We start from the raw sequence: 26,964 nt of genomic DNA, 5'->3' as shown, positions 1-26,964 counted from the left end.
TTGCTTATATGTTGTTTCATGAAATTCTTCTGTGTCTTCCAATTCCTTTCGATACAGTGACTCAGTATATTCCTTCCATCTTCTTTTAATACTTCCCGGATCATTTAACATTCTGCCGAAAGCATCTTTGATTATAGCAACTCGAGGTTTGGACAGAGCTTCAAAATTCTAGCCTCCAAGGAGAAACATGAGTTAACCCTTTCCAAGACCAACCTATTTGTTTTCTTGGTGGTAACATTGTGTGTTCAAAACTCTTCTCCAGCACCACAACTCAAAGGCATCAATTCTTCTTCTCTCACCTTAGTCATTATCCAGCTCTCTGATGCATAGCAAGTAATTGTGAAGAACATGGCCTAGATCAGGTGCACCGTACATAGTCTCTAGACTGATGTTGTTGCTTCTCAGTACTCTGGAAGGGTCCCTGACAACAGACTTGTTGTTGTTATGTGCCGTCGAATCGCTTGTGACTCATAGCGAGACTTACCTAATGTAATTCATCTTTTGATTTCCTGACTGCTGATTCTGAGAGTATTAATTGTGGAGCCAAGCAAACTGTAACTGTTAACAATCTCAATCTCTTCTCCATTTATCATTATGCTGCCAGTTGGCCTAGTCGTGAGAAACTTGACTTCTTGATGCTGAGCTTCAGTCTATATTGAAGACTATAGCTCTTGACCTTCTGCAGCAAGCTCTTCAGGTCCACCTCGGTTTCAGCAAGCAGGGTTGTGTCATTTGCATGATATAGGTTGTTGATGAGTCTTCCTCCAATCCTGATGCCACATTTCTCATAAAGCACAGCTTCCCAAATGATCTGTTGTGCATATAGATTGAAAAGGTATGGAGGTACGACACATATCTGACACAATCCTTCCCTCATTTTAAACCATGCAGTGTTTTCCTGCTCTGTTCTGAGGACTGCTTCCTGGTCCAAGTATAGGATTTGCATAAGTGTGATCAAGATGTTCTGGGATTCCCATTCTTCTCAAGGTTAACCACAACTTACTGTGACCCACATAGTCAAATACCTTTGCATAATCAATAAATCCAGATATCCCTCTGGTACTTATTGCTTTCTGCCAAGATCTGACATTTGTTAATATCTCTAGTGCCATGGACTCTTCTAAACCCAGCTTATATTTCTGGTAGTTCTCTGTCAGTGTACTGTTCCAGTAGTTTCTGGATAATCTTTGGTTGGATTTTGCTACGATAATTTTCACACTCTTATCGGGTCACCTTTTTTTGGAATTGAAATAAATATGAATCTCATCCAGTCATTTGGCCAGGTAATTGTCCTCTAGATTTCTTGGCACAACCTGGTGAGCACGTCCAGGGCAGCATCTGTTTGTTGAATTATGTCAACTGGTATTCCATCAATTCCTGGGAGTTTATATTTTGTCATGTCTTTTAGAGCAGCCTGGACTTCTTCCTTAATTACCATTGCCTCTTGGTCATATGTTGTTAAAATTCTTTTGTTTTAGCAAATTCTTTTTGATACAGTGATTCTCTGTATGCCTTCCCTCTTTTTTGAGTACTTCCTGGATCATTCATTATTCTCCTTGTAGTATCCTTAAGTATCGCACCTCGAGGCTTGAATTTGTTCTTTAATTCCTTCAGCTTCAGAAATGCCCGACAAGTTTGGCCCTTTTGATTTTTGGACTCCGGCTCTTTGCACATTTCATTCTTAATGTTTTGCTTTGTCTTCCCATGCTGACCTTAATGTCTTGATTTCTTCCCTTTGTTTTGGCTTCTCTGCACTCTAGTGCAATATTCAGAGCTCTTCTTATATCCATTTTGGTCTTCTTCTGTCTTTTTTTTAATAAAATGTGCATTTATTGATGTTAAATCCATAGACCTTCTCTGTTAACATCAGATTTTTTCCCTCTTCTTTTCTTCTGTTTTTTTTTTAATTGAGATTTTAATGAAAGTTTATAGAGAACTTAAATTTCCATTCATTCATTGTTGCACATTTTCTTCCCTTCCCCCCCCCCAGTTTGCTTTTCTCTTTGGAATAAAAAAATTCTTTCATTGTTGTACAGTGCCCCGACCCCCAACCCCCACCAGTCTACTTTACTATGCAGCTCTTATTCTGGACTCTTGCCATCCCAATAATACTTAATCATATATTCCTTTTATACACTTATCTCCCTAATCTGTTTCAATGCCATGTACATTATTTATCCCCTCTTTTCTCAGTTTTCCCCCCAACCTTTTGCATTCTTCACGGATGAACTCTTGATATCCTCCTATAGCTCACCTGGTCTTTATCATCTGGTCTCATCTCATCATTAGTGTTAAAGGCCTCAAACATGTTCTTGAGTTGTTTTTTTTTTTAATTCAGTTGTGATAGACTCAAGATAAAATTTTAATTCCTGTGGATTTGATTTAACCTTCTTTAGATTTAATTTGAACTTCCATTTGAGAAGTTGATGGTCTGTTGCACAGTCAGCACCTGGGCTAGTTTTTACTGCTGATATTGAACTTCTCCAATGATTCCTTCTACAGATGTATTCATATACATTGTGTTTCACAGAAATTTTTATTTTTATTAGTAAACCATGTAAGTTTTGTTTTCTCATTGAAAAAATCAGATACTCATAATTAACACTGGAATTTACGGGAGGAAAGTTCTACGGTGGTTCTATTCTTTCCATCTCTGAGAGGGCATTTTTCCCTTCCCTATTAATTTGACTTCTGATTGCACTTCCTCTGACATTAACCTTTTTCTCTCCCCAGCTGAAGGAATTTGCTGTCCTCTCAGTGTGATTTCTGGTTCAGTGAATGAGTTTCTTGGGCTATCCCATTATGACTCCTGTATTGACCTTGTCACTCTTACCCCTTCTCCCTGGCCTGCTGCTGTGGCTTTGTTTGAATATTGTTATGGTGGAAATAGAAGGACATAATAGCCTCATGAGAGGAAAAGAAATGTATTCCAAATATAACCAGCATGACACTGACGTGATGCCAAAATGAACATTCAAGCAGGTTGGGAACTGTCTTTTCTGGAGTATTGACAGTTCCTCTACTTTTAATCATGGGCTGGTGCTACTGCACCACATCTCTATGTTAAGGCTGCACCCCACACACCAGTCTCCTAGCCTTTGGGTTTGTTGCTATAAGGCCTTAACAGTGATTTTTTTTTCCAGACCACCGTTCTTCATTTTTAGAATTGCTCTTTCCTCTTTCGAGACAAAAGAATAAACAAGCTACCTCTACCTCTTTGATAGAAGAGTAGTATGGTTTTGGCACAGTATGCCACCTGCATAATTCTCTATAATGTTTTTCATTTTTAAACAGATGCCATGTTTACTGGCACAGCAGATGGACGAGTTGTGAAACTTGAAAATGGTGAGGTAGAAACGATTGCCCGATTTGGTGACAGCTCGTGCAGTAAGTCACTGACCTGCCTTATGGCTGACCTTCTTTCTTTTGTATAGCAGCTTCTAGGTGATCCCTGGCGCTGCAGGAATCTCTGACCATTGGAAAGATATGGCATGACTGGGTTTTAGGCTGCTTGGATGGCTAGTCTTAGCCCTTTGGTTGCTGCTTGTTGCCACCCAGAGACTTGGTACTTGATTGCTATTTCTTGGAGCTTTGTTGTTCATTAGTGCAGACTGTATTCGCTCCTCTGGTGACTTAAGGAAAATTACTGAGTGTTGTCATCAGTGCTACTATAGAAAAAGTTGACTCTGCCATTAGTTGTATATTTAAATTCAATTCCTGCATTGGCTTCTGAAGACTTTAATGGTATCATTAGAAGTGTAATTCAATTCAGTCTTTTAGTTATTTAAAAAGTTAAAGTAGATGAATCTTAGTGTTTTAAAAAGTCAAAGCTCAGACATCTTTTTCCATTTATTGTAGAAATAAATATATATAACAGAAAGTATGCTATTTTTACCATCTTTTACCAATGTTTTTACCATTTTTAAGTGTATAATTTGGAGGAATTCATTGCATTCACTATGTTTGTTTTGCAGCCATCTCCATTGTTTTCGTAGGTTTTTCATCACTCTAAGCAAACTCAGCAATAGTCTTTAAGCAGTACTACTTTCTTTCTTTTCTCCCACCCAGCAGCAAGAACTATAAAAACACTATATTGTTTAGGGAATTGACAGAAAGTCAAGCAGGATTTTGAAGTGAATATGGCACCAGGGATAATCACTACTGATGTCAGATGTATCCTGGCTGGAAGTAGAGAATGCCAGAAGAATGCCTATTTGTGCTTTGTTGAGTAGTCAAAGGCATTTGTGTAAGTCATAACAAGTTATGGCTAACATTGAGAAGAATGGGAATTCCAGAGCACTTAGTTGTACTCATGTGAGACCTAGACCAAGAGACTATTGTGAAAATAGAGCAAAGGAACACTGTTGTTGTTGATGATGATGATGGTGTCAAATACCATCAAGTATGACCCACAGTGACCCTATGAACAACAGATCTGAACTCTGTCCTGTCCTGTGCCATCCTTCACACTCAACCCCATGACCTTCTTCGAGAAGCTGAAATATGTGAAGAAGAATGTGGCATCAAGATTGGAGGAGGTTTCATCAATAGCCTTGTTATGCAGATGACACAACTTTGTTTGCTGCAAGTGAGGAGGATTTGAAGCACTTGTTGCAGAAGATCGAGGAATATAACCTTCAGTATGGATTGCATCTAATGTGAAGAAAACAAAAATTCTTAACACTAGACTGATAGGCAACATCATCATGATAGATGTGAAAGGATTGAGTTGTCAACATTTACATCTTACTTGGATTGACAGTGAACTCTTGGTACCAGCAATCAGAAGATGTATTGCACTGGGGAAAATCTGCAGTCAGTAACCTCTCCAAATTAATGAGCAGTGATATAATTTTGAGGACTAAGGTGCATCTGATTCAAGCCATGGTCTTGCCAATCACTTGCTGTGCATCTGAGTGCTGGATAATGAATAAAGATTACAGAAAAAGAATTGATGCCTTTGAGTTGTAGTGTTGGAGAAGAGTACTGAATACCATACCCTATGGACTACCAAAAGAACAAATAAGTCTTGGAGAAAGTACAGCCAGATTACTTGTTGATGGCAAAGATGATAAAATTATGTCTCATGTACTTTGGACATATTTGCTAAAGAGGGACTATTCTTTGGAGAGGGACATCATGCGTGGAAAAGTGGAGGGTCATCAAAAGAGAGGAAGACCCTCAACCAAATGGATTGACACTGCACGAGTGTGTCAGGAAGTATGAAGATGGCACAAGATAGGGCAGGGTTCAGATCAGTTGTTCATAGGGTTGCTTGGGTCATACTTGCCTCACTGGCATCTAATAACAAGCACCACCAACCAGCAACTGGTGAACTCTCATAAACCATTGTTTCCATGTCTTGTCTAGATATTTCCTATAAGTGAAATCATACAATATTTGTCCTTTGGTTTCTGTCTGTCTTTACTCAGTATAATGTTTTCATGTATCAAAATTTCATTTTTCACATCATTGAATAATAGTGTGCATATACCACATTTTGTTCATCCATTCATCTGGAGATGATTGCAGAGCTAGAAAGTTGGTTTTTTTTTAAATGTGAGAAATAGAACAAAAGCAAGTCACTTGAGCATCTTCTTATGTATAATTGTTAATATTTAATTAACAACTTTTCAGATCTTTTTTTTATAAATAAAAACAGACACAATACAAAGGATGATCATTGTGTGGTGGCTTGTGTATTGCTGTGATCTTATGTGTTGTGCCACTGGTACAGATTTCAGTGGAGCTTCAAGACTAGGAAGACTAAAACCATGTGTGTGTGTAAGTGTGTGCATCTTTTTTCTATTTCATGTTTTGTCAGGAAACATCCTGCAGTAAAAACGTGACAAGAAACATTTATTGCCACAAGGTTAAAAAGAGATTCTTAATGAAGCAGGAGAATGATCCTGAAAGATAAAACAGTAGTTATTCTTGGAATTGCAGCAGTGGGCTCAAGTATGTCAGAGATGGTGAGGTTGTAGCAGGATAGAACAAGATTCCGATCTGTTGTTCATAGGGTTTCTGTGACTTGAACTTGATTCAGTATCACCTAACAACAACATTCCTTTGTGGTGAGAGAGAAGGTCATTGTCATTCTCATTGTTGACCCGAGTAGTCAAGTCATGCTATTGGGAAAATTCCCAACAGAGCAATCTGGCATCAGTCCAGAGTCCTAATTTTATCCATTGAAATAGTTGTTCAGTGTTCAGATGCTGCTCTTGGGCAGGATTGCTGTGACTTTGTCCAGATTTTTGGACGGTCTCTCTAATACTAGGTTGTTGCAGAAGTTCTGAGGTTGAAGTACTAGGTGGGAGTTAGTGTTAATGGTATAATTCTTTTAATTCTGTGAAAATATGTACCATATATATTTGTATGGTGTAAGTGAATTATTTGGACACTGAGGAGTGGACTTGGAGGTTTGGATCAGGTGTTGATTCTTGTCTCTTTGTTTTCCTAGAAACCCTAGAGGATGAGCCTGCTTGTGGGAGACCGTTGGGCATCCGGGCAGGACCCAACAGAACCCTTTTTGTGGCTGATGCCTACAAGGGACTCTTTGAAGTAAATCCCTGGAATCGTATGTGACAGCATCTTATTATCTTCTCCAAGCCAGAATCTTTTAAACAGAATGTGTATATATAATAAAATGTCTTTAAAATGCAGTAATAATGAGAGCATTGACTAAAAATGTAGCTTATTGCAAGTACCATGCAGTGCTTGTTCATAGCTGTTTTATTCTGGCTTTTGTGCTTTAGCTATCATCACAGATGGTCTCACTTTGAGGATATGCCACCCATGATGATTTGTCCTTCTATCTTTACTTCTTTCTTTATCTCAATATTCCCCTGTCTCCATACCCTTTGTCTCTTTCTCTCTTTATTTTTTCTTTTCTCCAGTTTATCTCCCCTAACTGGCTATAATATATCACCTTCAGACAAGGTGATATTTGCCCAAGGTGCTTATCAGATGGAGACTTATGTTACAAGAAAGTCTGGTATTGTGAGTGAGCAGCACTGAGCTCAGGCATGTCAGATTACCCTTCTTAGACTCCCAACTCTGCTGTTTGCTGTGATGGAGAGTTTGCAGCCTCTTGGCCTGATGTAAGCATAGTAATAGTTGTTACTTCATTGCTCTCTCTCACTCATTTTAGGTCAAATCATTACCTACTCATAGCTGACCCTCCAGCAGGTTTTCAGAGACTGCAAATCTTATGGAAAGATTGTCCATCTTTATCCCATGGAGCAGCTGGTAGACTTGAACTGGTTGCATTTGGATTGGCTGTGTAACTCCTTATCACTAGGCTACCAGAACACCCTACTTGCCTCATGTTGTTGTTGTTAGGTACCCTCAAGTGGAACTCATAGTGGCCCAATGAACAGCCAACCTGAACCCTACCCTATTCTGTGTCATCATCTCCAACACACTCAGGCCAATTGCTGAAGTCACCATGTCAATAATCTTGTTGGGGGTCTTCTCCTTTGCCAGCCCCCCCACCTTTCTAAGAAATAGCCTTGCCTAGCTACATATCTGAAGCATGAAAGATGAAGCTTTGCCATACTTGCCTCTAAAAAACACCCTGGCTGCACCTTCTCCAAGACATATGTACTTATTCTTTTGGCAGTCCATGGAATATTCAGTACTCTCCCCATAAGAGACTTTAGATGAAATTTCATGGAAAGTCCTTAACCCATTGTGGTTAAGATAATTCCGACTCATACAGACCACATAGGACAGAGTAAAACTTCACAGTTGAGTTTCCAAGGTTGTAATCATTATGGAAACAGACTGCCACATCTAGCTAGTGGTTCAAACTGTAAAACTTTCAAATCACCACTGAACTGTTAACCACTGTATTGCTAGGGCTTGTGAACAGATCTTAGCACTCAGTACATACTTGCTTTTATTAATTTTTAAAACTTGCTAGTTATAATATTATTGTTGTTATTGTTAAATAGCGTTGTTATTAGCTTGGCTCTGACTTAGAGTGACCAATAGGTCATGTGTATGCTTGTGCATGTTTGTGCCAGTTATTGACAGTGTCATTCCCTTTTCTGGAGGGTCTGCTTTTTTACCAACCCTTTACTTTACCAATCATTCTGTCTTTCTCCAGGGTCTTGTCCTTCTCTTGGCATGTAAGATGAAGTCATAGCATTTTATTTTTGCATCCTGGCTATCTTTCCTCCAAGACACATTTGTTAGGTCTTCTTTCAGTCCATGGAATAGTCACTGGTTTTGTGTTCAACACAATTTGAAGACCTCAGTTCGTCACTGTTCTTTTTTTATTGTCCAACTTTCACATGTATCTGAAGCAAGTGTAAATACCACAGCTTGGGTCAGGCACACCTTAGTCCTGAAAGGGACATTGTATAAAAAAGAGTGCAGACTGCATCGGGGAAGCTCCACTAACTTTACAAGAGAACAGCCCCCTTAACAACCTCGATTGGACAAAACCTGGAGAGCAGAATTTCCCCATGCTTTCCCACCTGCTGCTAATTCTAACACCAACCATCTGACCCAGGCCTCTCACCGCTCTATTGCTGGATCTGATAATCTATTACAGTGGCCACACAGAACTCAGACTCTACTTGGAATTATGGGGTGTAGTAGGAAGTTAGTAGATTTCCAATTCACAATGGAAACAGGATATAATTCTTTAGTCAGGACAACTTCTCAAGTATTCAAGCAGGCCCTTTGATCTTAGTCTCACAGCTTTAGGTCCTTGTTTAGAAGCTCTCTTAACCTTGCCAATTATGAGCCCTCTTCTCCGTTCTTCTAATAAGCTTGAACAAAGGCCCCTGGTTCTGTGGGGTGGCAGCCTCTAGTCTGTAAGCTTGAACAAAGACTCGTGCTCTGACTTGTTCTCGGGGGTGGCAGTCCCTGCTTAGCTGTGTCTCACAAAGGTGGCAGCGGCAGCGGCTGCTGCTGCTGCTATATCTTAATCTTGGTCTTTGTTCACCTCTTATAGGAATCTTTGTGGCTCCAAAGGACTTCTTTCTTGGTGAGAATAACATTCCTGTGTTCTAACTGAATGTGCTCAATTGAAAGCTGGTAGGATGGCAAGACTAACCAATACCTTGTCTCCACCCAGACAAGTGGTGAATGTCAAAAGCCAATGAACTTGGAAAGCCATTTTCAACAATAGACCCAGCACACCACAGACATTGCTTTGAATAGGCTTTTTGAAGCCAGATGCATTTGACCAGTGCAGTTACATATTTCATTTCTTAACTGTTATTTCCACTGGCTTAGATTACTGATGCAAGAAGAATGAAATCCTTGGTAGTGATCAAATTTTCTCCATTTATCTTGGTGTTCTGTATTGGTCTCTTGTTGTGTGCCATCGAGTTGCCTATGACTCAAAGTGACCTTATGTACAGTATCTCTGAACCCTGTCCTATCTTGAGTTGAGTTTCACTGTCTCTGATACACCCACCCCCATTTCCCCAGTTACTGAGTCAGTCCATCTTATCTGGGGTCTTTATCTCCAGCTCTATCCCCCCACCCTTCCAAGCATGATATGCTTCTCCAAGGACTGGTCCCTCCTGGCAACATGACCAAAATATGTAAAACAGAGTCAATATCCTTGCCTCTAAGGAACAGCTTGGTTTCACTCTCTCCAGGGCAGACCTGTTTATTCTCTTGGCAGTTCACGGTATCTATGTTCAGTACTTTTCTCCAGCGTCATACCTCAAAGACATCAGTTCTTCATTAATCATTGTCTTTGGTCTAGTTGTAAAGATTTTCAAATATTCAGGAGTATTCCAGACTGAAAGCTATATTCATTTGATCTTCAGTACGTGTTTCAAATTGTTTTCAAAAGGCAAGCAATATTCTTTTATCTGTATATAACACCTTGCTGGTAAGTTGTCTTCAAAACTTGATGTTAAGTTTTTTATATACTCCAGCTTCTGGCATAATTTATTCAGCATGTAAATTGAATAAGGTGAAAAAATTACTTTCTTTAGCTTTCATTTGAATTTGTATATATGAACAATAGATGATCTGTTATGCAGTTGGTCCTGGCATTGCCTTCGCTGATAGTTATTTTCTCCATCTTTCCATAGATGTGGTTGACATGCCTCCTGTGTAAATCATCTTATGAAGTTAACATCACATGTCATTTGTGCTGTTAAAAAAATATTTTCATGAAATAATTTCTTGGTCTTATATTTAAGCTTTATCACCAAGGCTATATTTTTTGGTTTTCCCAACATTCACATTCATATCAGTAATATTCAGTGACTCCTAATTGCATGCTTGATCAATTTCAGACCACAGCATTTACCAATTTCAGACAATATCCTTTTATAAAAATCTTCAATTTCTTTATATTTACCATTGGTGGTTGGTATATAAATTTGAATCATAATTATTTTACCCAACAGTATTGTATTTTTTTATATAGCTCTTGAAATGTCACTTTTATTCCTGTTCAGTTTGCCATTCCTTATGTAGTTGACCATGATTGTCAGATTCAAAATGGATAGCACCAACCCGTTTCAGGTCACTTAATGCCCTAGCATGTCCATCCTCAAGTGTTTATTCCATTTTGTTTTTGACAACTCAACATTTTTTAATTCATACTTTGTACAGGCTGAGTTCCTATTATTAATGTTTATAGCTGTTCCTTTTAAGTTATGCTGTGTAAACAAATGAAGGTTCAGGAGGCTTTGCTCCATTCAAATTATTAAGGTCTGTTCTACTTTGAGGAAGTAGCTCTTTCCCAGGTTTATCTTAAATCACTCTATTAGTGTTTGTGTGATATGGTACTTAAAGTTTCATTCAGTCTTCTGAATATGTGGTATATATGGTTTTATTCCATGTTCAGCTCTTGTACATAAATTTTCCATTAGTTAATTTCCATCACTTGTCAGTTTGTATTATTGTTTGTTATTGTTATTAATAAGTGCCATCAAGTCTAGTACAACTCATAGCAACTCTGTGGAGCTCTGCCATAATCACAATCGCTGTCTGACACATTTCAGCCCGTTGCTGTAGTCACTATGTCAGTCTACCTGGTTGAGGGTCTTCTTGTCCTTTGTCATCCCTCCACCTTTCCAAACATGATGTCTGTCTCCAGGGATTAGTCTCTCCTAGCAACAGTGTCCAAAGTGTGTGAGATAAAGCCTCACCATTCTTGTCTCTAAGGAACACTCTGGCTGCACTGGTGTATTATTCTAGTGACTTGTTTTTCTGTAATAACTAGACGCTATATAACTAGGATCTCAAATACCACAGTTCATGGTCAACAGGATTCAGTGTAGTTTTTAAACTAAGACTAGGAAAAGAGTCTGGCAAATCTACTTCTGAAAAAGAAACTAATGAAAATGTTAAGATTAATTGCTATTACTACTTATTATTTATGCAAAAATAACATGAGTAGGGTATTTTTTTTTTCGTTTCTCACTAGCATACGCATAGAACTAAATTGCCTTTTACCTGAGTTAGTTATTTTAATAACTTTTTAAATCAGTTGTCCTCAATAGAAGAAAAGTTCAACATCCTCAGGAAGAGCATTTTGCCCTTAATAACATTAATCTAAACAAATGCATCATATAACACATACTTTTAAAAAAAAATTCTAAAAAGGCGATACAAGTAGATGTAGAGAAACTTATCATTGCTTTTTTAGAAAAGCCAGTTATACTGATTAATATTTATTTCAAAGTTATTGGACAATAAGTTCTTAAAATGAAAGCAAGACTTAGTTTTCCTTTTCTTTCCTTTTTAAAACTCAGGTGAAGTGAAACTACTCTTGTCTTCTGAAACACCAATTGATGGAAAGAAAATGTCCTTTGTAAATGATCTCACAGTAACTCAGGATGGGAGGAAGATTTATTTTACAGATTCTAGCAGCAAGTGGCAAAGAAGAGATTTTCTGCTTTTGATTATGGAGGGAACGGATGATGGACGGTAAGTATTTATTTTAGATCTATCAGTTAAACAGGAGGCTAACTTCAGAATTTACCACTTCTAGGAGATTGCTATAGTATTTAAGATAGGACCATAATCACTTCTGGAAACAGATGACGGGAAGTAGCGCAAGAAATCTGCCTCACTTTCTCTTTGAATATATCTAAAATTAAAACATAATGTGTAGTAAATATATTTCATTATATAAAAAGATGGCGATTTCTTGAAATGTTTTCAAACCAACACTGTAATTTCACCCTATTTTAGAGGGTTCCGTTTCTGCATATGTGGTTTTGACAGTTTCATTCAGGTTTTGTCTGTCAAGGAAGAAGGGCTGGCTAGGGAAATTTGTAGGCTTGGAGCAGCCTCACAGGAGACTGGATGGGAATTAATGTTAAGATGAAGAAAAACAAGCAGTTTTTTACATTCTAGACTAGAGTATGCCAGAATCCTCAAGTTCTTGGTTGCCTTCTGTCACTTTTACCCTAGTTCTAAATTCTTGAGATAGACCTATGAAGGTAGAGACAGAGGGTATAGAATTGTAAAAAAGTTAGATTGTCAGAGTGTGGTGTGCCCATGGACTAGAATAAGTATTGGTTTCTTTCCTGGGAGCCTCATCTGTGATGAGCACAGCACAGGTGTGCTGTGTTGGCTTTCTTCCTAACAGGTGACAGACAGATGTTGTTTGGGAAGGCCATATTTGGAACTTACTATACTGAAGGCTTCAGTCCTTGATCTTCTGCAGCAACCGCTTCAGGTCCTCCTCAGTTTCAGCAAGCAAGGTTGTGTCATCTGCATAAAGCAGGTTGTTGATTAGTCTTCCTCCAATCCTGATGCCACGTTTTTTCTTCATGGAGTCAGGTTCACAAATTACTTGCTTAGCATACATTCTTCAGTATGAATTGCATATCAGTGTCAAGAAAACAAAGGTCCTCACTACGGGACCAATAGTCAACATTATGATAGATGGAGAAAGTCTTAAACTTGTCAATGAATTCATCTTGTTTTATTGAACAATCAGCACCCTTGGTACCAAAAGTCAGGAAATCTGGAGACATACTGCATTGGGCAAGTTCACTGTCAGAGACCTCTCTAGAATGCTGAAGAGCAGTGATATCAGTTTGAAAACTAATTCAAGCTGTGGTCTTCTCAGTCACTACGCTGCATCAGAGAGCTGGACAGGAAATAAGGATGACTGAAGAATTATTGATGCCTTTGAGTTGTGGTGCTGGAGAAAAGTAATGAATATTCCATGGACTACCAAAAGAACAAACATGTCTTGGAAAAGATGCAGCCAGAGCGTTCTTTAGAGGCAAAGATGGCGAAGCTTTGCCTTTCATACTTTGGGCATAGATATGATGATGTAAATGATGCTATTCCTTAGAAAGGGACCTCATACTTAGAAAGATGGAGTGTCAATGAAGGAGAGGAAGACTCAACAAGATGGATTATTGACATGGTGACTTAATCATTGAGGTCTAATGTGTCAGAGATGCTGAGGGTGACACAGGATTGGGGCAGGGTTCGGGTCAACTGTTTATAGGGTCACTTTGAATCACACTTGATAGCACTTGACAAACAACAAAGATGTACAACAGCTGGTTTTGGGAACCACTTGTCACTATTTGTATCTATGTATAAAGCTTTGCCTGCTGTGAGATACTAGCATTCACTCTGCAGTACTTCTCCAGTGCTGCATCTGAAGTTCTTTGTCTTCATGCCACACTGACTTCAGTCACTGCAGACATGAATGTCAGACTCACTACAAGCAGATCTATGTAACCTATCTCAGAACTTGAAAGGTACACATGGTCTAAGGGGCAAAAGGTGGAGAGATGAGCACATTAAAATTGCTGCATTATGTGTGTCATTCTCAGGAGCCACATGGTGGGCTGAGTGTGCCTCTCCTTTTAGTGTTTTAGAAGTGGCCTGGCTACTAGCCAGTCCAAGGAGCTGTGATTCTTGGTAGTCTAAGAAGACTGTATAAGAAGGCTAGTTTCAGATTGACTCACTTTAGGGCTTATCTTTAGGGGCTAGATCCATGCTTGGCCTGCTCTGATGCATAACCAAATCCTCAGACCAGTGAGAGGTATAGGGTTCTGGGGTCTGCCTTGGATAGGAGAGGACTTCAGCAATCAACCTCCAGCAAGCGAGTATAACTTGGAAGCAATGTCCCAGACTAGTCGGAAGCTATGGGGTTTTCACAGTAGTGACTCTCTTGCTTCCATCTCTCCCCAGCCTACTAGAGTTTGATACTGAAACTAAGGAAGTGAAAGTCTTGATGGAACAGTTGAGATTCCCTAATGGAATACAGCTTTCTCCAGCAGAGGACTTTGTCCTAGTGGCAGAAACGACAATGGCAAGGATCAGAAGGTATGTGTGCTGGTGGCGGAATTAGCTTGCAGAGGTGTTTCTGCCTTGGGGAGATGAAAATACTGACTGACAGAGTCAAGGCGGAGTGGACACCCTCTGTCTTGGGCAGGAAGGGTCTCCAGGGGCATTTGTTCCCTCTGCTACCTCTCCGCTCTCCTGAGCATGGAGGTCTGTGTGTGGACTTGGAGCTAATATTCTACTTCTACTGCAGCCCAGGGCCTTCTCTGATCTAGCTAGGCATTTATTTTAGGAGGGCCTCTTCAGACAAGCAGTGCCTTCCTAAGCTTTATCTGGATTAACACGAGCCTCATCCTTGGCTAAACTTTCCTTAAGTTGGAGGGCTGTGGCTTAATACAAACTTGGGTGAATTTTTCAGATTCTACGTGTCTGGACTGATGAAAGGAGGGGCAGATATCTTCTCAGAGAACCTTCCTGGATTTCCAGACAATATCCGACCCAGCAGCTCTGGAGGATACTGGGTTGGCATGTCAACAATCCGCTCTAACCCTGGCTTTTCCATGTTGGATTTCTTATCAGAGAGACCCTGGATTAAGAAAGTAATTTTTAAGGTAATGAGAAACTGTAATTCCAATAAGAAAAGAAAATATATATAAATATTATTGCTTGATATTGATAGCCCTAAAGTATTATAGTTCTGCTTGTACTGTGATTTTTCCCTTTTATTTATCAGTTAAAATTTGTATAGTGAAACTTACTCTGAATTCAGTTTCTAGACATAATTATCAATGACATAGGTTAAATTCTTCACATTCTATCAACATTTTTGTCATGTCTATTCTAGTTTTACTTCCATTCACCTAATGTCCCTGCTTACCTCCCCTACCTTCTCTTCTGTGTTTTAAAATGAGTGTTGACTCTTTGCCCCTCTTTTTTTCTTTTATTGAAAATTACTTTTATTTTATATTGGTTTGTATAAAAAATTGGTATACATTGTTTTTCATTTTTTCTGTATGTTGTTTCATGCTTTCTTCTATTCACATTGTGTTTCATACAGTCATTCTATAATTGTGTTTTATAAAATTAATCATAATTTGTTACCTCTACTACCTCTCAGCCCTTGACCCCCTGCAGCAAGCATTTCAGGTCCTCCTCAGTTTCAGCAAGCAGAGTTGTGTCATCTGCATAATGCAGGTTGTTAACAGATCTTCCACCAATCCTGACGCCACAGTTCTCCTCATAGAGCCCAGCCTTTCGGATAATCTACTCTGCATACAGGTTGAAAAGGTATGGAGATAGGACACATCCCTGGCGTATACCATTCCCAATTTTGAACCATGTGGTGTTACCCTGCTCTGTTCTGATGACTGCCTCTTGGTCCAAGTATAGGTTTCGCATTAGCGCGGTCAAGTTTTCTGGGATTCCCATTCTTCTCAAGAGTCAGCCACAGTTTGTTATGATCCACACAGTCAAATGCCTTTGCATAATCAATGAAACACAGATAGACATTCTTCTGGTATTCTCTGCTTTCAGCCAAGATCCATCAAACTAACATCAGCTACAATATCCCTAGTACCATGACCCCTTCTAAGCCTAGCCTGGACTTCTGGCAGTTCTCTGCTGATGTGCTGTTCCAGTGGTTTTTGGATAATCTTCAGTAGAATCTTGCTTGCATGTGAAATCAATGCTATTGTTCTATAGTTTCCACACTCTGTTGGGTGACCCTTCTTTGGAATGGGAACAAATACAGATGTCTTCCAGTCAGTTGGCCAACGGGTTGTTCTTCAGATTTCTTGGCAGAACTTGGTGAGCACGTCCAGAGCAGCATCTGTTAGCTGAAATATGTCAATTGGTATACCATCTATTGCTGCAGAGGGTCAAGGACTGCAGTCTTCAGTATGGATTGAGGCTCAATGTCAAGAAAACAAAGATTCTCACCACTGGACCAATTGGCAGCATCAGGATAGACGGTGAAGAGATTGAGATTGTTAACAACTTTAATCTGCTTGGCTCCACGGTCAACACTTTTGGTACCAGTTGCCAGGAAATAAAAAAATGTATTGCGATGGGAAAGTCTGCTGTTAGGGACCTCTCCAGGGTACTGAAGAGCAATGATGTCACTCTGGAGACTAAGGTGCATCTGATACAGGCTATGGTCTTTGCAATCACTTGTTATGCATCAGAGAGTTGGACAGTGACTGGGAAGGATAGAAGAATTGATGCCTTTGAGCTGTGGTGCTGGAGAAGAGTATTGAATGTACCATGGACTGCCAAGAAAACAAACAGATTCATCCTTGAGAGAGTTAAACCAGACTGCTCCTTGGAGGCAAGGATTCTGGAACTTTGTCTGACATACTTTGGACATGTTATAAGGAGGGACAGGTCCTTGGAGAGGGGCATCATGATTGGGAGGTTGGAGGGACGGTGGAAGAGGGGAAGACCCTCTGAGGTGGATTGATTCAGTGACTGGGGTAATCAGGATGGGTGTGTCAGAGGCAGTGCAATTGGCACTGGATAGAGCAGGCTTTAGGGCTGTTGTACATAGGGTCGCTATGAGTCGCAAGTGACTCGATGGCACATAACAACAACAGCAACCGCAACTATGTCTCAGCGCTCCTGAGCATGTAGGTTTGTGAGTGGTCTTGTAGCCTAGTATTCTACCTCTTCACCTTTTCAGGTGCCCACCTGATCTTTCCTAATTCCTTGACCCCCTCACTTTGCCCACCAAACTCTGCAGTCCTGAGATATCCTACCCCACCCCACTCTCAGCCTTCTTCTCTTTCCTCTCCTCCCCCTTTGAACTGTTACACTCATCCTATTTATACAATAATGGTCTTACTCAGTATTTATCCTTATGATAAATATCCTTAGTTCACTCACCATAATACTCTCAGCCTTTGCCATGTTATATATAGGGTTTTTCAAAATCATTGCTCCTGAGTGCTACATACTATTCCATCATGTGTTTGTACCACAGTTTCTCAGTCTGTTCATTTCCTAATGAACATTAGGACTATTTCCATTTTCTTGGAATTGTAAATAACACTACTGTGAGCATCAGTATACAAATCTCCATTTGTGTCTCAGTTGTAATTGCCTTAGTGCATATTCCTAGCAATGGAATAGCTGGGTGTATGAAATTTCTATGTTCAGCCTTTTAAGGAAACACCAAACTGCCTTCCAGACTGGTTGGACCATTTTATAATCCCAGCAGCAGTTCATGGGAGTTCATTGCTTGCTTGCTGTCTTGTTAAATTTTGCTACTGCTACTTGGGTGAGATGGCATCTTATTGTGGTTTTGATTTGAGTTTCTCTAGTTGGCAGTGATTTTAAGCATCTCTTCATGCGTCTGTTGGCCATCTGAATGCCTTGCTTTTGGAAAAGTCTTTCCATGTCTTTTGCCCATTTTGTGATTGGGCTGTCAGTCGTTTTCTTATGGAAGCCCTGTAGGATTCTGAAAACTTGCATTATGAGACCCTTGTCTGAGATGGCATTGTTGTTTTTGTTATGTGCCGTCGAATTGCCTGCAGCTCATAATGACTCTATGTACAACAGCTCTAAACCCTGCTCTATCCTATGCCAGTCTTATTGTCTCTGACACAACTACCCCCATTACCCAAGTCGCAAGTCTTCCTTTCCTGTGCTATCCCTCCACCTTCCCAAGCATGACATCTCTCTCCAAGGACTGGTACCTCCTTGCAACATGTACCGAGTATGCCAGACAAAGCTTCAGAATCCTTGCCTCCAAGGAGCAGCCTGGTTTAACCCTTTCCAGGGTGAATCTATACATCTCTTAGCATTCGATGGTATATTCAACACTCTTCTCTAAGACCACAGCTCAATGGCATTAATTCTTCCATCATCCTTACGCATTGTCCAGCCCTCTGATGCATTGCAAGTGATTGCAAAGACCATGGCCTGTATCAAGTTTACCTTAGTCTTCAGAGTGACATTGTTGCTCTTCAGTACTTTTGAGAGGTCTCTGACAGCAGACTTTCCCAACACAATATATCTTTTAATTTCCTGGCTGCTGGTGCCAAGAGTGTTGATTGTGGAGCCAAGCGAACTAAAGCTGTTCACAATCTCAGTCTCTTCACCATCCATCATGATGCTGCCAATTGGCCCACTGGTGAGAATCTTTGTTGAGCTTCAGTCCATATTGAAGGCTGTAGTCCTTGACCTTCTGCAGCAAGCGCTTCAGGTCCTCAGTTTCAGCATTGCCAAATGTTTTTTCCCAGTCATTAAATTTTCTTTTTACTCTATTGGAAAAAGTTTTTGATGCACACAGGAACTTTAGAAGGTCTCATTCATCAATGTTCTTTCTTGTAGTTGTGCATTTCTGGCTATATGTGCCAGCCTCTTTATATCATAGGCTAGGCCTTCTAAGTTTGGTCCCATTTTGTCTTATGTTTTTTTATGGTTGGGGCTTTACTCCTTGGTCTCTTATCTACCTGGAATTGATTGTTGTGTATGGTGTGAGATGTGCATGCTGTGGTGAAGAGGCTGTCATTTCCCCATTTGATAGATTTTTTTCCCTTTTTTGAATACCAGCTGAACATAGGTAAATGGGGTAATTTCTGGGTTCTCCATTTCTGAGTTCTCATTTCTGTTCCATTAATTTATCTGTCATTTTTCCATGCTGTTTTAGTTACTACTTCTGTGCAGTAGGTTTTTAGATCAGAGAGTGCTGTGCTTCCCTCTTTGTTCTTGTTTTTCAGAAGTGCTTTGGTAATTCAGGGTCTTTTTTCTTTCCAAATAAACTTGCAAATTGCCTTTTCTATCTTTTTGAAAAATGAATTTGGTGTCTGTATTGGAATTGTGTTGAACAGGTTGCTTTTGGTAGGATTGTAATTTTCACTATGCTGAATCTTCCTATCCATGAACAGAGAACATTTTTACATTTACTTAGCTCTCTTAATGTTTCTTGCAGTAATATTTTATAGGTCTTTTTATAAAGATCTTTTGTGTCTATAGTCAGGTTTATTCCCAAGTATCTTGCTTTGTGGTTGGCTCTTGTAAATAGCATTGCTTTCTTAGTTTCCTTTTGTGTGTCTCCTTTGTAGAGGAATCACAATGATTTTAAATATAAATATCTTATATCCTGCCACTATACTAAATTGGTCTACTAGGTCTAAGAGGGTTTGGGGATTTTTTTGAGTCCTTGGGGTTTTCTGTGTACACTATCATATTGTCTGCATTATTTCAATGCTTTTTAATTTGTTGAGGCTTGCTTTGTGTCCTAATAATGTAGTCAGTTCTTGAATATGTACCATGTGCACTTGAGAAGAAAGTAAATTGAGATTTGGTTGACACAGTACCCTGAATACATCTACAAGGTCAAATCTGCTAATCTTATAGTTTAGCCAGGAAATTAAAAGATGTATTGTGATGGGAAAGTCTGTTGTTAGAGACCTCTCCAGGTACTGAAGAGCAATGGTGTCACCCTGGAGACTAAGGTGCACCTGATACAGGCCATGGTCTTTGCAATCACTTGTTATGCATCAGAGAGCTGGACAATGACTAGGGATGATAGAAGGAGAATGATGCTTATGAGCTGTGGTGCTGGAGAAGAGTATTGAATGTACCATGGACCGCTAAGAAAACGAACAGATTCATCTAGGAAAGGGTTAAACCAAGCTGCTCCTTGGAGGCAAGGATTCTGAGGCTTTGTCTGGCATACTTTGGACATGTTGCAAGGAGGGATAGATCCTTGAAGAGGGATGTCGTGCTTGGGAGGGTAGAGGAACAGTGCAGGAGAGGAAGACTTTCTATGAGGTGGATTGATTCAGTGACTGGGGTAATTGGGGTGGGTGTGTCTGAGACAGTGGGATTGGTGCAGGACAGCAGGGTTTAGGGCTGTTATACATAGGGTCGCTATGAGTCGCAAGCAACTTGACACATAACATCTTCTGCATCTTTGTTAGTTTTCTTTCATGTTGACCTATACTTTGGTGAGAGTAGTGTAATAAAGTTTATTACCACTTTTGTGGTACTGTCTGTTTCTTTCTTCAAGTCTGTTAACCATTCTTTTATGTATTCTGCAGGTCTACCTATAAGTTGGTGTATAGATGTTAACCAAGGTTATATATTCTTGGTCTGTTGTGGCTTTAATCATTATACAATGCCCTTCCTTATCTTCCAACCCCCCCTTTATCTTTTTTATGGTACTTTTCATGCTGAAGTCTATTTTAATACAGATTAATATTACCATTCCTGCTTTTTTGTGGGTATCATTTGCTTAATACATTTTTTCCACTCTTTAATCTTGATCCTTGTTTCTTGTATTTGCCTCTTGTAGGCAGCATATTGATGGATTTTTTTTAACCACTCTGCTATTTTTTTCCTCTTACTTAGTTTATTTATTCAGTTCACATTAAGTGTAATATTGACATGCCATGTTTTGTCACTGCCATCTTGCTGTGTTTCTTTTTCTGTTGTTTCTGGTTACTATGATCAATCTATTTTGCTTTGGTGTCTCTTTGTGAAAGACTTCCCTTAGAATTTCTTGTCGGGTAGGTTTTGTTTTCACAAATTCCTTAAGTTCCTGTTTTTCTGCAGATGGCCTAATTTCTAATTTCTCCTTCATATTTTATGGACCACTTTGCTGGCAATTAATCCTTAGCTGGCAGTTGTTTTCTTTCAACCTTCTGAATATGGCAACCCATTGTGTCATCTTCATAACACAGGTTGTTGATGAGTCTTCCCTCCTGATGCCACTTTCCTCCTCATAAAGCCTAGCTTCCAGATTGATCCGTTCTGCACATAGATTGAAAAGGTATGGAGACAAGATACATCCCTGACTCATTCCTTTCATGATTTGGAACTATGCAGTATTTTCTTGTCCAAGTATAGGTTTTAAGTATAGATTTTGCATAAGCACAATCAAGTGTTTCGTTATAATACTTTACTTTGTCTTCGCGTGCAGCCCTTTGAAATTTTCTGTTCAGCTCCTTAACTTCCTGATTACTTTGGCTTCTCAGCACTCTAGTGCAGTATTCAGAGTTTCATCTAACATTCATTTGGTCTTTTCCTCCTTCTTTGTGTTCAGGGCCTCAAAGTTGTTCCTTAGTTGGTTTTTAAATTTTGCAGGGTGGGGAAGGGAGACAGACTCAAGACTAAATTTTTATTCCCGTGGTTATGATTTGACCTTCTGTAGCTTTAAGTTGAACTTGCATATGAGTAATGATGGTCTGTTCCATAATCAGCACCTTACCTAGTTTTCACAGCTGATACTGAACTTCTCCAATGATTCCTTCCACAGATGTAATCAGTCTGATTCCTGTGCATACTATCAGGTGAAATCCATGTGTATAACCTGTGTTTATGTTTCTTATAAAAGATACTTGCCATGGAGTGTGCAGAATTCTATCATTCTGTCCTCAGCCTCATTTCTGTCACCAAGTCCATATTTTCTAACTTCTAATCCTTTTTTCTGCTTCCTAGCTTTTGCATTCCAGTCACCCATTGTTATTAATGCATCTTGGTTATATGTTCGATTGATTTCTGACTGCAATAGTTGGTAGAAATCATCTGTTCTCCTTGGCTCTGGTTGTTGGTGCATAAATTTGAATGAGAGGGGTCTTCATTGTATGTATATGGATATTATCCTGCCATTTAAAATATTGTATTTCAAGATGGATCTAGAAACTGCCTTTTTAACTATGAAAGCAACCCTGTTTTTTCCTCACCTTTTCATCTCCAGCATAGTACAATATGATCATCTGATTCAAAATGTCCCATGCCAGTCTATCTCATTTCACCAATACCCAAAATAGCAATATTCATGCATTCCATTTCTTTCTTAACAATGTCCAGTTTCCCCACATTCATGCTTCTCACATTCTACATTTCAATTATTAGTTTCTGCTTACCACTGTTCCTTCTTTGTGTTTTCAAATTTGAGTGCTCAGCCTCAGTTGTGATATCTGTTAGTCTACTCTAAGTGTGCTCTACTGTCCATAGGGTTTTCAAAAGCCTGATATATTTTGAAAGCGAATGGCCAATCCTTCATCCTAGTCTGCCTTAATTTGGATGCTTAGCTTTAGAACAGTATCTGACAAGCATTTTACTGAAAACGAGCAGATGAAAAACATTTCTCTTACAGAAATAACTAGTACAATCATTGCTCCCTGTACACCCCCCCCCCCCACCCCCCCCCACCCCACCCCACCAAAGCATATGACCTTTCCCTTCCCTTTCCTTACTACATCAGAATTCCTTGTACTCCCACTTACCTGGTCCAACACCTCCCTCCCGTAGCCACCCCTTGATATGATGGCTTAGGCCACAAATCACTTCTGTGATGTATTGTCATTGTGCATATATGTACCACATTTTACTTTCCTCTGTTGATGGCTCTAGGGAGCTCTGATGGCCTAGTGGTAGAAAGTTGTATGGCAATCCCTAAGACACATGGTTCAAATCTACGAGGGACTTTGTGAGAGAAGAATAGGCAGTCTCCTCTTGTGCAATTTATTGCCTCTCAGAATCTGCTGTAAGGGCCGCTATAGGTTGGTTCCAGTGCAACAGCAAACAGCAATATCAACAATAGCTATTAAAGGTACTGTTTCCATTTTTTCCCCAAGTGTGACTAGTTCTGTGATGAACATAAGTGTGCTTCATCAGTCCACATCATTTCTATTAGATCACTAGAACCCAGGAGTCAAAGTGATTTTCTTGAGGCAGCTTTGCTTCCCGTTTATGAGAAACCTACAGACTGTTTTCTATAATGTCTGTCCCATTTTGCATTTCTACCAACAGTATTTTAATTTCCCAGTTTCTCCATATTGTCTCCAACCATTTTTATTTTCCACTTTTCTGGTAGTTTAAATCCACCTGGGGCTCTGAGGGAAAAAGATTGGCAATCCCCTTGCACATGCTTTACAGCTTTCCAAAAATCTGCCGAAGGTCAGATATTCTGAGTTGACAGTCAGGAAGTCATACTCTTTCAAAGTTAGTTCTGACTCGAGAATAAGTTTGAATTGACTGTGAATCATCTTAAAAGCTTACAAGTGGCTAGACAGTTGGTCCCTATTTACCAAGAGCAACAAAGGAAGAAACTGGAGGGATAAAGGAGGGTATGGAATGTGGGGTTAATTACCTTCTTTGTGAGTCTAGAACTGACACCTGGCTGCCATTACAGAGTGTTTTGACCAAAAATTGCATAATGTATCCTAATCAAAATCCAGAAATATAGAATGGATTTTAAAATTCTTAGGATTCCAGAGGTTTTGGAACCACACAACTTGAACTGCCATATGTGTAGGCTGGGTTTAGAAAAGGCTGTGGTACTGGGGATATTATAGCTAATGTTTGATGGATCTTGGCTGAAAGCAGAGAGTACCAGAGGAATGTCTATCTGTGTTTCATTGACTATGCAAAGGTGTTGGCTGACTCTGGGAAGAATGGGAATCCCAGAACATTTGATTGTGCTTATGTGAGACTTATACTTAGACCAGAAGGCTGTGGTCAGAACAGAGCAAAGAAACACTGCATGGTTTAAAATTGGGAAGGGTGTACACCAGGGATGTATCCTGTTGCCATACCTTTTGAATCTATGTGCAGAACAGATCATCTGGGAGGCTGGGCTGTATGAGGAGGAATGTGGCATCAGGATTGGAGGAAGACTTAACAACCTGTGCTATGCAGATGACACATCACTGCTTGTTGAAATGGAGGAGGACCTGAAGCCCTTGCTGCAGAAGGTCAAGGACTGCAGCCTTCAATATGAATTGAAGCTCAACATTAAGAAAAGAAAGATTCTCACCATTGGGCTGATTGACAGCATTATGATAGATAGTGAAGAGATTGAAATTGTTAACAGCTTTAGTTTCCTTGGCTCCACAATCAGCGCTCTTGATACCAGCAGCCAAAAAATCAAAGAGATGAGTTGCATTGGGAAGGTCGGCTGTCAGGGACCTCTCCAGAGTACTGAAGAGCAACGATGTCAGTCTGGAGACTAAGGTGCACCTGATCCAGGCCATAGTCTTCACAATTGCTAACTATGCATCAGAGAGCTGGACAGTCAATGATAAAGGATGATAGAGAATTGGTGCTTTTGAGCTGTGGTGCTGGAGAAGAGTGTTAAACATACCATGGACTGCCCGGAGAACAAGCAAGTTTGCCCTAAAGAGAGTCAAACCAGGCTGCTCCTTGGAGGCAAGAATTCTGAAGCTTTGTTTGATGTACTTTGGGCATGTTGCAAGGAAGGACCAGTTCTCAGAGATACCATGCTTGGAAGCATGGAGAGACAGAGAAAGAGAGGGAAACCATAAATGAGATGGATCCACTCAGTGACTGGGATAATGATGGTAGGTGTGTCAGAGACAGTAAAGTTGGCACAGGATAGAGCAGGTTTCAGGGCTATTGTATGTAGAGTCGCTATGACTTGATAGACCGTAACAACAACACACCTTGAAAGTAATAATTTTCACTGAATTGTACACGAAAAAGCTATTGAGTTGGTATGTTTTACTATGATATTCTCAAAACAGCAAAGTTTAAAAACTCTTTTCAATAGCTCTGTGTTACCCACAGAACCAAAATCTTGAACATGGTGTGGTTAGCACTAAGTGCATTTGTGCTCTGTGCTTCAAGGACTCCTTTAAGTAGCTCTGTGTTACCCACATATCTTTGGATTCCTTAAACATGGTGTGGTTTGCACTAAGTGCATTTGTGTGCTGTACGTCAAGGACCTCATTGGATTTAGCCTATCCAGGATTTTCTCTTTCTTTGAACATGACCTATTCTCAAATGTCTACCACCTGTATCTTACTTATTTGCAATACTTCAGATTACAAGACTCACTGTTTATTCCAATTAGGTTGTCCTGGTGTTGACCTGGCATTCTGGTAGGTCAAGATCATCCTACATGTGGACTTATGGTATGTCTTTCCCCAGGTATTGTTATTTTGTGCCATTGAGTCCCCTGCGACTCATAGCAACCTTATGTACAGTAACTCTGAAGCCTGTCCTGTCCTGAGCCAGTCTCACTGGCTCCAGCATACCTACCCCTATTGCCTCAGTTACTGTATCAATCCATTTCATCCGAGGTCTTTCTCTCCTATGCTGTCTCTTCACCCTTCTAAGCGTGATGTCCTTCCCCAAGGAACAGTCACTCCTGGCTACACGCCCAAAGTATGTGATGTGGGGCTTCAAAATCTTAGCCTCCAGGGAGAAACTTGGTTTTGCCCTCTCCAAGACAGACTTATTTATCTTCTTGGTGGTTCATGGTATGTTCAAGACTTTTCTCTAGCACTACAACTCAAAGGCATCGATTCTTCTTCTGTCATCCTTAATCATTGTCCATTTCTCTGATGCATATATAGCAAGTAATTGCGAAGACTGTGGCCTGGATCAGGCACATCGTAGTCTCTAGACTGACGTCATTGCTCCTCAGCACTCTGGAGAGATCCCTGAAAGCAAACTTCCCCAGTGCTATTTGTCTTTTGATATCCTGACTGCTGGTACCAAGAGTGTTGATTGTAGAGCTGAGCAAGCTGAAATTGTTAACAATCTCAATCTCCTCTCCATTCATTATGGTATTGCCGGTTGACCCAGTGGTGAAATACTTTGTCTTCTTAATGTTTAGCTTCAATCCATATTGAAGAATATATTCCCTGACCTTTGGCAGCAAGCATTTGATGTCCTCCTTAGTTTCAACAAGCAAGGTTGTATCATCTGCATAGCACAGGTTGTTTAAGAGTCTTCCTCCAATCTTGATGCCACATTCCTCCTCCTAAAGCCCAGTTTCCATATGATTCGTTCTGCATATAGATTGAAAAGCTATGGAGACAGCATATATCCCTGACACACTTCTGTCCTGAGTTGGAACCATGCAGTGTTTCCTTGCTCTGTTCTGAGGTCTGCTTCCTGATCCAAGTATGAGTTTCACATAAGCACAGTCAAATGCCTTTGCATAGTCAACGAAACACAGACATTCCTCTGGTACTCTTTGCTTTCTGCCAAGATCCATCTGACATTGGGAGTAATGTCTTTAGTGCCTCTTCTAAACCCAGCTCATAGTTCTCTGTCGATATACTGTTCCGGTCATTTTTGGATAATCTTGAACAGGATCTTCCTTGTGTGTGGTATTAGTGATATTGTTTGGTAATTTCTATACTCTTTGGGGTCATCTTTTTTTTGGAATAGAAATAAATATGAATCTCTTCCTGTCAGTTTGCCAGGTAGTTGTCCTCCATATTTCTTAGCACAACCTGGTAAGCAGGACAATATCTGTTTGTTGAATTATGTCATTTGGTATTCCATCAATTCCTGGGTCTTTATTTTGTGCAAAGTCCTTCAGAGCAGCCTGAACTTCCTCCTTCATCACCACTGCATATGTTGTTTCTTGAAATTCTGTGTCAGCCAGTTCTTTTTGGTACAGTTACTCTCTATACTACTTCCTTTTAATGCTTCTTGAATCATTCTATATTCTGCCCATAGCATCCTTAAACATTGCAACTCGCAGCTTGAATTTAGTTCTTTAGTTGATTTTAGCTTCAATTTTAGTTCTTTAGTTCTTTTAGCTTAAGAAATGCTGAATAACCTTGGCCCTTTTGATTTTCTGACTCCAGGTCTTTGCACGTTTCATTATAATATTTTGTCCTCTTGTGCTGCTCTTGGAAATATTTTATTCACCTCCTTAACTTCTTTATTTCTTCCATTTGCTTTTCCTTTTTGGTGCTCTAGTGCAATATTCATAGTCTCTTCTGACATTCA

The 26,964-nt window shown here is 39.8% G+C and overlaps 1 protein-coding gene across 1 annotated transcript in view; it reads left to right on the top strand.

Annotated features, from left to right (window-relative positions):
- Positions 1-26,964, top strand: part of APMAP (adipocyte plasma membrane associated protein) — a 100,280-nt gene that overhangs the window by 69,349 nt on the left and 3,967 nt on the right. The window contains exons 4-8 of the mRNA XM_006902468.1: positions 3,295-3,387; positions 6,461-6,577; positions 11,739-11,913; positions 14,152-14,286; positions 14,663-14,855. Coding sequence (XP_006902530.1) covers positions 3,295-3,387; positions 6,461-6,577; positions 11,739-11,913; positions 14,152-14,286; positions 14,663-14,855 — 713 coding nt within the window. The remainder of the gene's footprint in view (positions 1-3,294; positions 3,388-6,460; positions 6,578-11,738; positions 11,914-14,151; positions 14,287-14,662; positions 14,856-26,964) is intronic.

This window comes from Elephantulus edwardii, unplaced genomic scaffold (genome assembly GCF_000299155.1).
Source record: "Elephantulus edwardii isolate Elephantulus edwardi_28Jun2011 unplaced genomic scaffold, EleEdw1.0 scaffold00417, whole genome shotgun sequence".
NCBI lineage: Eukaryota > Metazoa > Chordata > Mammalia > Macroscelidea > Macroscelididae > Elephantulus > Elephantulus edwardii.
This window is presented reverse-complemented; position numbering and strand designations above follow the sequence as displayed.